The sequence below is a fragment of the Oncorhynchus tshawytscha genome, linkage group LG01, assembly GCF_018296145.1.
Source record: "Oncorhynchus tshawytscha isolate Ot180627B linkage group LG01, Otsh_v2.0, whole genome shotgun sequence".
In the NCBI taxonomy this organism is placed as follows: domain Eukaryota; kingdom Metazoa; phylum Chordata; class Actinopteri; order Salmoniformes; family Salmonidae; genus Oncorhynchus; species Oncorhynchus tshawytscha.
Genome location: NC_056429.1, coordinates 27,002,658 through 27,018,077, shown reverse-complemented (window position 1 = coordinate 27,018,077; position 15,420 = coordinate 27,002,658). Strand labels below are relative to the sequence as shown.

The 15,420-nt window shown below is 44.6% G+C and overlaps 1 protein-coding gene across 1 annotated transcript in view; it reads right to left on the bottom strand.

The window, feature by feature from the left end:
* LOC112231830 (leucine-rich repeat-containing protein 52-like) overlaps positions 1-15,038 on the bottom strand; it is a 20,728-nt gene extending 5,690 nt beyond the window's left edge. The window contains exon 1 of the mRNA XM_024398941.2: positions 13,683-15,038. Coding sequence (XP_024254709.1) covers positions 13,683-14,331 — 649 coding nt within the window. The 5' untranslated portion in view covers positions 14,332-15,038. The remainder of the gene's footprint in view (positions 1-13,682) is intronic.
* Positions 15,039-15,420: the final 382 nt, after the last annotated feature.

The window sequence follows — 15,420 nt, the reverse complement described above, 5'->3', positions numbered from 1 at the left end:
CAGGTCAGTAAATAGTAGAAGAAATAAGAGCAGCACTGATCTTTGTTTTCTATTCCCCTGGGTTGTTACCTTGCTGCTGACCTCCATCTGACGGTGGTTCATCTGTTCAGTGCAACAGACAGTGTGTTTGTGTTAAAGTGGTAATGATGTTACATTGTTTGAATTCAGGAGCAATAATTCATCTTCAAAACACAGCAAGCAAGGTTATTGTCCACAACCAGTGATACATGCATACGCACCCACACACCAGGCAGCAGGCCACACACACTCTCACTCTGCATAACGTTATACTGTACAGCATGAGCCTGAATAAAGATACAAGTTGAAGTCCCATACTGCTACTTCAGGCTCCATGCTGCTCACTATAATAGGAAAACAAGAGTTCCATTTAAAAGCATTTGGAACTCACATTCAGCTTGCTAGAAGATTGATAACCACATACCACTTCTAGGTCTCTCAGATGACCTTGATCCCTAACCTCTGACCCCTAACCTGAAGTCTGACCCCAAGCTTAAACTTGAGACTACAGTCAAAGTCCCAACGAGCACATCATGGTCCAATGGTAAATTAGAAAGGGTAATTTCCTTTCTCAAAGTCAATCAACATTGGACGTGTGATTGACCATCAATGGTTGAAGTGGGTCAGTACTGACTGCAATGGAGAATGGGAACCTCAAATATTCAAATGCCTCAGTACCGGCACTAAAACAGGAAACAGGACCTCTGTTACCTATGTTAAAAGACAATTAAAGTGAGCAACTCTGATGCCAGGTATTGAACCTGGGACATCTGAGATAGTAGCCTACTGTACAGTATTCTAAAAGCTAAATAAGTGTGTATGCTGCAGAGTAGAGTAATGTCAATACTGCTGAGTCTACACTGAGGCACCTATGACTCAGGATCACACACACACACACACAAACACACACACACACACACCCATGCATGCACACAACTCAGTTTTAGCAGTTTTAGATGGTTACACACACTCTCCTTCCATTACTATGTGTGTGACCTTGGCAGAGTGAGCAGTGCCAGTCACAGGAGTGTGGGGAGAGAAGCAACTGAGGACCAGACCAACTGAACCCACACTCAATGAGCACTGAGACTGCTCAGCCAGGTCACCCATGATACAAGTCAGTATTCGACATCCATAATATTTTTGTTTTAAACCTATCCCTAAAAATGTGGGGTTAATGCCTAAACTTAACCTTAAACACTTGGAAACTTCAAAATTCAAAACATGGATGAATGTCTAATTCTAACGTGAGACTGGGAGGGGCTTCTATCCAGACTCAATATCACACACAGCAGACCTAAATACAAGACTATTTCCATTTCACTGGAGTGCTGGAGAAATTACATTCCTAAAACATAACCAAACATCTCTCTCTCTCTCTCACCCATTGCTCTCTCTCCCTTCCCTCCCTCTCCCTTCCGTCTCTCTCTCCCTTCGCTCTCTCTCTCTCCCTTCGCTCTCTCTCTTTCCCTTCGCTCTCTCTCCCTTCCCTCTCTCTTTACCTTCCCTCCCTCTCCCTTCCGTCTCTCTCTCCCTTCGCTCTCTCACTTTCCCTTCGCTCTCTCTCTCCCTTCCTCCTCTTTCCTCTTGACTCAGATAAAGCAGCAATGAAATCAGATAATAGTGAGTCCCACCACTTCATAGCGTACTCAAGTACCACGCACACACGTACACACACACACGTACACACACACACACACACACACACACACACACACACACACACACACACACACACACACACACACACACACACACACACACACACACACACACACACACACACACAAAGAGCTGGTATTGGTTGTGAAGTGTTAACATGGAGGGCAGACTCCTAGTCACCCATTAATTGTAACTAGAGCTATTTATAACACACTAATTATGACAGTGCATGCGGGTGTGTGTGTGTGTACCATGTTAGTGTACATATGGTAATCCTACAGATGAGGAGGAGGCTACTTGTGTCTTTTATAATTTTAATCTTTCCTCCCAACCTCATAGATGCAGAACAAATAGCTTAGAATAATGTGTGGATGTGTGTGTGACAGTGGAGGTTGCGGGGAGGACGGCTCTTAATAATGGCTGGAATGGAGCCGATCGGATAGCATGAATCCATGTGTTTGATGTATTTGATGACATTCCACTTACTCCGCTCCAGCCATTACCACAAGCCCGTCCTCCCCAATTAAGGTGCCACCAACCTCCTGTGGTGTGTGAGTAGCTGTACTATGTGCTTGTGCATATGTGTGCATGTGCGTGTGCGTGCGCGTGTGTGTGTGTGTGTATGTGTGTGTGTATGTGTGTGTGTGTGTGTGTGTGTGTGTGTGTGTGTGTGTGTGTGTGTGTGTGTGTGTGTGTGTGTGTGTGTGTGTGTGTGTGTGTGAGGCAGGTAGAGCCTCCTCATTTCCCTTCACCAGATAGAGATACACTGGGGTCCGAAATGATTGACACCCTTGATAAAGATGAGCAAAATTGACTGTATAGTTAACACACTGAGATACAGTATATTGTACGCTCAAAAAAAGAGGAAATTATATTATTTATACTAATACAATTGCTCAGAAAATGAGATTTTGTTTAACAAGTAATCTTTTTTTCTCAAAAAGGTAGGGGTCAGAATTATTGACACACCTCTTTTCAATTTCTTTCAATACCTCAACTGGCTTTCGAGGATAACGGCACTGAACCTTTTTTTAAATAACACATAGGGAAGGATCTTAGATCATTCTGTCACGTTCTGACCTTTATTCCTTTGTTTTGTCTTTATTTAGTATGGTCAGGGCGTGAGTTGGGGTGGGCAGTCTATGTTAGTTTTTCTATATTTTCTATTTCTGTGTTTGGCCTGATATGGTTCTCAATCAGAGGCAGCTGTCTATCCTTGTCCCTGATTGAGAACCATATTTAGGTAGCCTGTTTTCCTTTGTGTACGGTGGGTGGTTATTTTCAGTCTTTGTGTGTCTGCACCAGATAGAACTGTTTCGCTTGTCACTTTGTTGTTTTGTATTTTTGAAGTGTTCAGTTTCTTGTTAAAAAGATGAACACTAACCACGCTGCGCTTTGGTCCTCTCCTTCTTCCATCTCTGAATGCCGTTACACATTCCTCCATGCAGAATCCTTCCAGATCCTTCATATCCTTTGTCTGCGCTTAAGTTGTTAATATGTATGTCATTACCTTTTTTATTATTATTTCTATTGTTTTATTTCACTTGGACCCCACACCCCCTCGATGGTCATTTAGTCTGCCTACTGCTCCCCCTGTGCCCCCCCCATCCCCTCAACGGACATGGACATGTATTTTACTCATCACTGCTACAGTTTTTATTATGTATATAGTGCTATTTCGATTGTTGTTTTTTATGACCATTTTCATTGTTTTATGTCACTTAATCCTGCATGTTGGACCTCAGAGCCTAAGATTTTCACTGTACCCTGAAATCACAACTGCAACCCCTAAAATGTGACTATTAATCTGAAGGGAAAAAACATGAAAATATAACTCTTTGCCACGCACACCACTGCTGGGAACGTGTGTGTGTGTGTGTATGTGCTACTGCATGTGTGTGAGAGATCCACTGATGTGGTTATGCTCTTGACTGCTAATTCTGAGAAAGGGGGCTTTTGCCCTCCAAACAAATAAGCACTGGCTGTAAAATTTTAAAATCTGATTTAAGTGAGTACCAGCCTCTTTTTTTCATTATATTTCAAGAACTGGTTTTGTTTGGTAAAAAAATCTGTATTTCTCTTTAGCTGTACAGATAGAGAGAGAGAGAGAGAGAGAGAGAGAGATGTTGACTAAGAATTGTTGACCTTTTTTCATCTCATCGACTAGGCTGAATATTTCCTTCACACACACACACACACACACACACACACACAGCTTCACTCTCTCTCCTCTCCAATATGGTATTAGATCACTATCATCATCACTGCCCCAATCCTTTCCTGGTAGTCCCGCCTTCGTCCGGCAAAGGATGAGGAGAGAGTGAAGGTCAGATAGCAACAGCTCTTTCTCTCACTCCCTTGTTCGTTCTCTCAATTTGTCTTAATCACTTTCTCCGTCTCATTTTCACTCTCATCTCTCTTTCTCCAGAACGGTTTTCTGTCTTATTGTTAATCTCATTCTCTCTCTCTCCTGCCTCTTTCTCTCTGTTTTCCAGTTTCTCAAGCAGCTGAAAGAGGCAGCCAGTGGATCTGGATCAAACGGAAGGACCCTTGCTGGGCTATAACTTCATGACCCCCACCCCCACCTGAGAACCAAATTCAGATCCCTCCAACTTGAGGAGGGCATATGAGGTATGCGGTCAGCTGTAGGGCTGGCTCAGGGAAGAGGACGCCCCTGCCTTGCATAGTCCCGTGGGACATCTTAATTGGGCATGGGACACAAGCTAAGGCTTGATCACCCTTTAGCTGGCCACCTTTGATGAGGGTGTTTAGTGATTAAAGGCCGAAACACCCACTGATTCGAAGGCACACTACTGAGGATGTGTCCCAAAATTGACATCTTAACCCAGTCTAAGAAATAAACCTCCCATGCCACTCTGTCAACATCACGGCGAATCTCATGTGAGTGCATTCCATCTATTGGCACAATGGACAGTTTTTAACATCTCGTCCAGTGTTTTATGATTCTATGTAATGATCTTTCTCTGTCCCCGATTCTCACTCACATTCGGTCTGTCTATCTTACTCTCATTTCGCTTGTTGTCGCTCACACCCATGCCTCTGTCTCCGGGACAGATCGCAATTTACTGGGGGGGAGGGTTGGTCCAAAATAAAACTAGCTCTCAAAGTCTCACGTCAGAATTAAACGTTCGTTCATGTTTCTCAAACATCAAATTTCGAAGTTGTTGCAAATGTTACATTTCGAAGTGTTTAAGGTTAAGTTTAGGCATTAGCTCCACATTTGAAAGGTTAAGGTTAAGTTTAGAAATTATCTCTGAAATCTTAAGATTAGACATTAACTCCGAATGGTTAAGGTAAGGGATAGGCTTAAAACCAAACTCTCAAAAATAAATGTATTTTGGAATTAGAGGCAGATGGCCGGTTTCCATGTCATATCCCAACATCCTCAGACATGGATGGACGTCGAATACTGACTTGTATTACAGGTAACCTGGCTGCCAAAATAGGGGAGGGTTGCCAAACTTTTGGGAAGAGTTGTGTGTTTTTTTTTATTGGGCACAGGAGAGGGTACTGTGTTTTCCCCCTGGTTAACATTCTCTCTTTTTCAGGTTTTACTATATAATGTCTTCCATCCAAGCCAAATTTCCTCATCTGCTTGCATGCGCCTCCCCTGTATCAAGGTGTTTTGGTACTTCCCTTATGCACTACGCTTTTCCATGCGCTAACTTTTACTATACCACAGGTCAGGATAGTCTACCAGTCTAACAGTCTATCCTGCCCTCAATCCACCCTTCATTGTGACAATAGTGGTAGGTGTATTGTTTGCCCAAATCTGCAATAGGCTAACTAGCAATCATACCACACATAAAAACAAAAGCTGCATCAAGCTTTAATATGAATCGACAAGAACAGATAGGAATAGCTGATAGGCAGCGGAGAGGCCAGGTGAATCATTGCGCATGAAAGGACAGTGATGACATGATGACACACAGATAAAAAATCTCCCCTGTTGATCTTGTTTAGGGACAATACAGTTATCCTACCTAGACTAACCTCCAACACCACAATGCAATGAGTAATTGCATTATTGTTTTCAAGTAAGTACAACATTGTATTCCAGGCTACAGTGAAAATGTCTTGCTTTTCCTGGGACTCCAAGAGCTAAGGAACATTTTTTAAAGGTGAGAGGTCAGCAGAGCGCAGGTGCGTATTGTGCAAGAGACAGAGGCTAACAATTAGAAGCTTATATATAGACCATCATTCATTAGCTAAATATAAGGCTAATGACTGCAATGAATTTATTACCTGAAATTATTACCTGAAAGAGGTAGGCTAGGATATCTATGTACACACACACTAAAATGCAAATTAATTACTTAAAAATCTTACAATGTGATTTTCTGGATTTTTGTTTTAGATTCCATCTCTCACAGTTGAAGTGTACCTATGATAAAAATGACAGACCTCTACATGCTTTGTAATTAGGAAAATCTGCAAAATCGGCAGTGTATCAAATACTTCTTCCCCCCACTGTATATACACTGCGTATACAAAACATTAAGAGACAGGTAAAATAAATATTTTTAAACCTTAAGACAATTGAGACATGAATTGTGTATGTGTGCCATTCATAGGGTGAATGGGCAAGACAACATATTTAAATGCCTTTGAACGGGGTATGGTAGTAGGTGCTAGGTGCACCGGTTTGTGTCAAGAACTGCAATGCTGCTGGGTTTTTCACGCTCAACAGTTTCCAGTCTATATCAAGAATGGTCCACCACCGAAAGGACGAACTTGACACAACTGTGGGAAGCATTGGAATGCTTTCGACACCTTGTAGAGTCCATGCCTTGTAGAGTCCATGTATATATACATATATACTCAGTACCAGTAACAAGTTTGGACACACCTATCATTCAAGGGTTTTTCTTTATTTTTACTATTTTCTACATTGTAGAATAATAGTGAAGACATCAAAACTATGAAATAACACATATGGAATCACAAAATGTATTTTATATTTGAGATTCTTCAAAGTAGCCACCCTTTGCCTTGATGACAGCTTTGTACACTCTTGGCATTCTCTCAACCAGCATCACCTGGAATGCTTTTCCAACAGTCTCGAAGGAGTTCCCACATATGCTCAGCACTTGGCTTTTCCTTCACTCTGCGGTCCGACTCATCCCAAACTATGAGGTCTGGGGATTGTGGAGGCCAGGTCATCTGATGCAGCACTCCATCACTCTCCTTCTTGGTAAAATAGCCCTTACACAGCCTAGAGGTGTGTTGGGTCATTGTCCTGTTGAAAAACAAATGATAGTCCCACCATGCCCAAACCAGATGGGATGGCGTATCGCTGCAAAATGCTGTGGTAGACATGCTGGTTAAGTGTGCCGTGAATTCTAAATAAATCCCAGACAGTGTCACCAGCAAAGCACCCCCACAACATAACACCTCCTCCTCCATGCTTTATGGTGGGAAATACACATGCAGATATCATCCGTTACTGAAGGCCAGCATCCCAGTGTTATGTATGTTATTTCATAGTTGTGATGTCTTCACTATTATTCTACAATGTAGAATATAGTAAACATGAATAAAAACCCTTGAATGAGTAAGTGTTCTAAAACTTTTGACCGGAAGTGTATATATATACATATATGCGTATGTATATACGCAGTTGTAGATATATACATTGTATATATCTACAACTTGATTAGAGTTCACCTGTGGTAAATTCGATTATTGGGCATGATTTGTAAAGGCACACACCTGTCTATATAAGTTCCGACAGTTGACAGTGCATGTCAGAGCAAAAATCAAGCCATGAGGTCAAAGGAATTGCCTGTAGAGCCCTGAGACAGGATTGTGTCGAGGCACAGATCTGGAGAAGGGTACCAAAAAAATTATGCAGCTTTGAAGGTCCCCAAGAACACAGTGGCCTCCATCATTCTTAAATGGAAGAAGTTTGATTCTTCCTTGGAGCTGACCAAGATTCTTCCTAGAGCTGACAGCTCGGCCAAACTGAGCAATCGGGGGAGAAGGGCCTTGGTCAGGGAGGTGGCCACTCTGAAAGAGCTCCAAAGTTCCTCTGTGGAGATGGGAGAACCTTCCAGAAGGACAAACATTTCTGCAGCACTCCACCGATAAGGCCTTTATGGTAGTGGTGAGACAGAAGCCACTCCTCAGTAAAAGGCACATAACAGCCCACTTGGACTCTCAGACCATGAGAAACAAGATTCTCTGGTCTAATGAAACCAAGAGGGAACTATTTGGCCTGAATGCCAAGCGTCATGTCTGGAGGAAACCATCCCTATGGTGAAGCATGGTAGTGGCACCATCATGCTGTGGGGATGTTTTTCAGCTGCAGGGACTGGGAGACTAGTTAGGATTGGGGGAAAGATGAAAGGAGCAAAGTACAGGTCCAAAAGGCTCCTTAACAGGTTATACCCTCAAGGCCTTATACCCTCAGGTTATACCATCCGGCCTCTCGGTCACCAGGCTGCTCGTTATGGCGCACACCTGTCACCGTTGTTACACGCACCTGCAGCTCATCACTCATCTGGACTCCATCACTTCCTTGATTACCCGCCCTATATATGTCACTCCCTTTGGTTCCTTCCACAGGCATCATTGTTTCTTGTTTCCTGTCTGTGCGTTGTTCGTGTTTCTTGTTTTGTATTAGGTTTCATTTATTTAATAAAACACTCACTCCCTGAACTTGCTTCCCGACTCTCAGCGCACATCGTTACAGTATAGTATAATAGTTGTTCTGGGAGTCATTGACTGCGGATCATAATGAATGGATTTAGGAGTTTGAGGGATATATCTGGGCAACAGAAAACTCCTGTCCTTATTTTCCCTACAACCTCTCTTTCTCTCTCTCTCTTTCACAAAGTTTCTCACTCTTTTTTTCTCTCTCTCTTTGTTTCTCTCTCTCTCTGTCTCTCTCTTATGCTCTCTCTCTTTATTTATTTATCTCTATCTTTGTCACATGTACACCCCCCCTCGTCCCAGTCTCTCTTTGTTTATGAATATTTAACTATTGCCCAGTGCTCACCCTTCTATTTTGGTTCAGTGCCTGTAGGTCTGTGAGCTGGTCTGGGGAGCTGGGGAACTGGACTCCCTCCAGCCCCAACACAGCTCTCCCTCACCCTCACCCTTGACCCTCCAGCCCCAACTCCACCCAACAACCCCAACATCCAGGTCCCCAATACCAACCACGCAGCTCCAGGACGTCTTTCGCAGATTCCGCTATTACTCTTCAGAAGTTGCCTGTAATAAGGCTACACGAGGACTCGGCAACCTTTCTCATGTGGAATGACAATTTATCTTCAATTTCTACCGATCTTTTACCTGTTGTTTTTATTTCTTTACTTACTTATTGTTCACCTAATATCTTAAAAAAAAAAGAAATTGCACTGTTGGTTAGAGCCTGTAAGTAAGCATTTCACTGTAAGGTCTACACCTGTTGTATTCGGCGCACGTGACAAACAAACTTTGATTTGATTTGTTTTGATCTGTGTGACAGTTGTGTTTTTCATATGCATATTTTCATGAAACAGTTCAATTTAATTTAATTTAACGTCTTTGTATCTCAAAATTATTGTCATATGGTTAATCAAAGTTCTATCCAAATCCAAATTAAAATTATACAAATCTAAAAAGTAACTTCTATTGCCATTGCCAACTATGTAAAAATAGCCTAGAAAGCCAACAAATAAAAATATTCCATCCTGCAGGTAGAAAATATCCAGATAAAAATAAATATCCTATAAATCACATTGGCTACACATGGCCTGTCTGCATGAACTTGAAACATTGTATCAACTATTAACTTTGGGCCCAAAGCTTGTGCTGGCGAACTTGAAACGTTGAATAAAATATTCTGGCCCCTCAGATTTTCCTGCGCCAGTGAGCTCGGGACAGACACAGCTGTAGGCTATTTGCGCAAGGGATAAGAAGCAGTGCTTGACTTGGACAGGAGCTTGCCAGAGCTGAGTACCGGGACGTCAAAATTTCTACTGCTTGAGCTCCTGTTCCTCTTATAGAATATTAGTTCAAAAGTATTGTGGAGCTCCTGCACCTAAATAGACACAGTACCAGCATCCAAAATGAGTACCGGAACCTATTTCAATCTAAGTCAATCACTAATAAGCCTATTTTATGACATTTCCACTTGATCAGAACATGACATTTTTCCCTTTCACGCTGAGTTGTTATCAAAAGGGAGAGAGCTGGAAATGTTTTTCAAATGCATTGAGGAACTCAAATAGAAAGGAGGATCAAGACACTCTTTATATAATTAATTCAAATGCCTTTATTTGTATGGCATGTTCAATGGGGAAAAAAACTGTTGTGATTCTCAATGGATGTAAAAACAGACTTAGTTTGCATGAGAAACTCCACAGGTCATTATTGGTGGTGCATTTAAGCCAATCAGAAATACTTTCAGCTCCCCAAATGGGCACATTTATGCCTACATTTACAGACAGGCATGGTAGCCTATAGGCCTACTTCTTACTCAGCATTGACAGGAGCGCTCCAAACAAAAGACAATGACTAAATTGTCAGAATTTGTAAATGGAATTAAATTAACCAAAAGTTGTTTCTCACAAGTGTAGCTAAGGTTGTGCACTCCGCCAACAATGTGGAGGCTGAGCTTTAGTCAATGAACAGCATTCTTACATAGGTATTCCTCTTGGCCAGATGGGATAGGGCAGTGTGCAGTGTGATGGCGATTGCATCATCCATGGATCTATTGGGGCGGTATGCAAATTGCAGTGGTTTTAGGGCCTTGTAGCCATCCCGGAAGCGAGAGTAACAATGGTTGAGAGTTTTTGAAGTGTGAGTATTGCAGGCAATGTGTTGATAGAAATGTTAAAGCATTTTCCTCAGATTTGCTTTATTAAAGTCCTCAGCTACAATAAATGCGGCCACAAGATATGCGGTTTCCAGTTTGCGCAAAGTCCAGTGTAGGTCCTTGAGAGCTGTCGTGGTATCTGCTTGAGGGGGAATATACACGGCTCTGATGATGACCGAAGAAAATGATCTTTGAGGGTAATGCAATCGGCGTTTGATTGTGAGATATTCTAGGTTGGGTGAACAAAAGGACATGAGTTCCTGTACGTTACCACAATCACACAATGAGTAGTTAATCATGAAACATACACCTCTGCCTTTCTTCTTCCTGGAGAGTTCTTTATTCCTGTCTGCGCGATGTACTGAGAACCCCACTGGCTGTATGGACGGGGACAGTATATCCGGAGAGAGCCATGATTCCATAAACAGAGTATGTTACAGTCCCTGATGTCTCTCTGGACGGAGATCCTCGCCCTGAGCTCGTCTACTTTATTTTCCAGGGACTGAACATAAGCAAGTAATATACTCAGAAGCGGTGGATGGTTTGCACTCCTCCTGAATCGGACTCCACTCCAAATACCTCTTCTCCTCCAGCCGGCATCTTGGAGCAGCCTCTGGGATAAGTTCAATCATCTTGAGAGGTACGAACAAAGGATCCAATTTAGGAAAGTTGTATTTCTGGTAAAAAAGCTGGTGAGTTACCGCCTCTCTGATATCAAAAAGTCATTTCCGACTTTATGTAATAATGCAGGAGTAATAAAGGCCTTTTATATTATTATTATTATTTACCAGCACCCTCAGCACCCCTACTTCATGTGGCTATGGTCCCTCCTCTCACTACAGCATGCTATGTAATGGACCATAGCCACACTCTATAGCCACACTCTAAATGGGCTCTGAGTAATCATGTTAGAGCATGGGGAGCCCAGGTGGAACAAACACGCACGCATGCACGCACACACACACACACACACACAAACACACACTCAGAATAAGAGCTAACGCCACCATTAGTCATAACATGAGACCTCTTAAACAACGAGGACACACAGTCACGTACACCGACCCCTATCAAACACACACACACGGACACGCACACACACCCTCTCTTTCTCTCTCCCTCTTCTCCTGACCTAATTCCCTCTCTCCTGACTGTCACTCTGGTTACTGTACATGATATGGCTGCCATATCAATAGACACCCATGTCATCCCATACTACAGGAGGGAGAGAAGAAGGAGAAGGGAGAAATGATTCATTACAAAATGACTGTACAAAAATAAAGTCTCATCCCCTCTCTCTCTGCCATGGTGTCTGGTCTAGTTCAAAGTACCAGTGACTCCCTGTAACCAGGACCTGATGAAGGTGCATGGAGAGTGAGGGGTCAAATAAGGGTTGAGGCTCAACAGCCAGCTCACTGCTTTCCCCTCCACCTCTTCCTCTATGTTCTCCTCCTCCCCCTCTCCTCTCATCCCCCTCTCCCAAAGGTTCTCCTCCTCACGGTCTCATCAGCCGGAGACCCCTCACAGACTGACTCACACACGCGTACACATATACACATGCATACACACACACACACACACACACACACAAGCTAATCTTACAAAACTGTATGCAGTGTGAGGGTCTGGCCTGTTTAAAGACCATCACAGCACATGGCACTGAGACAAACACTGATACCGGCACTGAAAGAGAGAGAGAGAGAGAGAGAGAGAGAGAGAGAGAGAGAGAGAGAGAGAGAGATCAGGTACAGCTGGACGAATGAAGACAATCATTGGAAGAAGAACAATGAGAAAGGAGAAGTGGGTAGAGTGAGGTGGAGAGGAGAGGACCAATAGCACTGATACAGATAGAGAGGTCTGCTGACACTGACTGTGGACATAGTCAACACTGTACCCCTGGCCTCTCAGATGTACAGCCAGGCTTGAACCTGAAACCCTGACTTTCCACCTGTGCCAATAGGCACCCTCTTCATGAAGACTATTATGGTAGTTTCACATTGTAGATGCATGGTGGGATGCTCCACGGATCTGAGTGTCAGTAATTAGACTACTATCCTCTAGTGAGTAGGACTGTTATATATGTTCTACTCTCTTTAGTACATCTAAAACAGTAGGCTCCTATTTTGAGAGTAGGCTAACTGACTGACAGCAGAAGTGATGATGTCGTTGTAAGCTCCTCTCTGTCCTGCTCCTGGCGTAGATAGTGTGAAAAGTCATTAGACAAAGAATGAGTTTTGGGAGAGTTATTGGTGCGATGTGAAGGACAGGTGGAGGTTAGAGAGAGGGAGAGGGAGAGGGGGAGGGACTGGGGAGGAGAGGTTAGAGGGGAAAGGGCGTGAGGCGTGAGAGGAGAGGGAGAGAGAGAGAAGGAGGGAGAAAGGAGGAAGATATGAGAGGGGAGAGGTAGGGAGGGAGGGAGGGAGGGAGGGAGGGAGGGAGGGAGGGAGGGAGGGAGGGAGGGGAGGGAGGGAGGGAGGGAGGGAGGGAGGGAGGGAGGGAGGGAGGGAGGGAGGGAGGGAGGGAGGGAGGGAGGGAGGGAGGGATAAAGCAAAGGGGTGTTGAAGTCCTCTGATCATTGTGACTTTGAGGCCAATCCATTACCGTGGCCCCTGTGCTACTGTGACATTATTCAATGTGTGTGTGTGTGTGTGGGTGTGTGTGTGCGTGTGTTGTAATAACAGGGATGACGTGCCGTGCAGGGAGCAGAGAGCGGAGTGAGTCGTCCATCAGGGACTATTGACTGAGTGCCCACCATCAAATTAGCTAAATGAATTGATGTGACGATAAGCAGTGATAAGACCTTGGAGTGTCGCTGGGTGGCCTTCCCAGCAGAGGACAACTGCCTGTTTACTCGCCAGAATTGTACAATAACAAAACACATGGTGCTGGCCAACAGTCTAAGCTACAGGCCTAATAACTACACCACCTGAGTATTGGGACTGCACTTCCTCTGACCATCTGTCAAACATTATTGCTGCTGAATTAAAGACAGTGACAAAGTGAGATTTATAGAAGCACATGAGCAAGACACGGGCACAGGTCACCCATACGCTATAAACAAACAAACAAACAAACAAACAAAAAGAACAACTTGAATCCTGCTTTCTGTACCCATGGACAGTGGTCCACAGACACACACACACACAGAGCCCCCCAACTGCTCCATCCCCATTCTCACCTTGGAACTTGAATCCTTCTATCTGGACCCAGAGGCAGAGGTCCTCCGTCTCACAGTCACATCTCCAGGGGTTCCCGCTGAGCCCCAGGGAGCGCAGGGAGGGCAGGGCGATCAGAGAGCTGATGTTCAGCGTCGTCAGGTTGTTCCTGCTCACATCCAGCACCTGCAGAGCAATATTTTCTGAGAACGCGTCCGGGTGGATCTCATTTAGCCCCAGATTGTCTGTTAGCCGTAGCATCACGAGGCTGGACAATGGTCCAAAAGTCCGGTCCTCAAGCTGGGTTAGTGTATTGAAGGACAGGTCGAGATAGGCCAGCTTTCGGAGGTTCCCGAAGGTGGACTCGGAGATCTCCATCAGGGTGTTGTTGCTGACATCCAGGTAGACCAGATCAGACAGGTAGTTGAGTTGCAATGCTGGAAGTTCTCCGATGTGGTTGTTGGAGATGATGAGTTGGCGGGTGGCTAGAGGGAGGTCGTTGGGGAAGAGGGTGAGCTCCTGCCCAGCGCACTGGACCACCAGCTGGTCGTCACACACACACCTGTCTGGGCATCCTGCAGTGAGAGCCGGGTAAGGGGCAACCCCCATCACGAAGATAAAAAGAAAGAGTAGCCGGAGGGATTGGGAGCTTGGAGCAGGCAGGAGACGCATGATGAAGCCGCCCAGGGTGTCATGAACTCTGGCTGAGCAGGACCAGGAGGACACCCCAGGACCAGCGCTCCCCCCCGGGCATCCTGCATGGGGCTGCGGGACTGGGGGTGAGTCCAGGCGGCTACACTGGAGGACCGGCTCCCGCTGCTGCTTCTGTTGCTGTCTGGAGGGTTGGATCGTGCTTATATCCAGACTCTCTCTTCTTTCTCTCTCCAAAAGGCTATTGGTCACTCACTCACTCTAACGCACGCCACGCACGCCCACAAGAAGCCCGCGTTAATTCCGAAGGTGACCCTACTGACGGACGCTGGTCGCGTGGTGAGTGAGAATCGTTAAGGTTTATCGGGCTCAGATTCTCACAGAAGGAGAGAAGAGAGAGGAGAGACAGATGAAATAAAAGAGAGAGGCTCAGTCGCTCTTTTCTGTCATTGCCTCTGTATGTCATCATTGTCAGTTAGTTGTCGCCGTCAGAAAGCATTGTTTGTTTTTCCAAACTGCTGGATGGTGAAATGTATTATATTCCAGGACGAGATTCCTCACGGTTCTTATAAAAGAGATTTGTATGTACAAGTAAAGCGCCTGTTTTGAATGGAGATGTAGTAGCCTAATAATCACCGTCTGCCTTGCTATGTCTCTGGCTAATCCGTTATTTCAGAGTGGGACTGGAAGTGCGTGTGTCCTTTTCTGTCTTCTCGGCTGTTCTGCCTGCATGTGTTGTGTGTGCGCGCTGCCCTCTCCTCTGTCTCTCTCTCTCTTCCTCTTTTTTCTGCAGCTGTGTAGATAGAAATAGTGATGGGAGGGGGGCTGTGTGCCCCATGTGTGTGTGTGTGTGTGTGTGTGTGTGTGTGTGTGTGTGTGTGTGTGTGTGTGTGTGTGTGTGTGTGTGTGTGTGTGTGTGTGTGTGTGTGTATGTGTCAGGAGTCCGTTAGACCGTGTGTGTCACACAAGTTGACTCTGTTTGCCCCATAGTGACGTAACCAGGTGTTTCCTATTTCTGTCTCCTCATACAACTTGGTCTAAGTGCATTTCGTATTATTCTGTATGTAAATCTGTGACTTTACATCATAGGCCTATGATATGTTAGGTCAC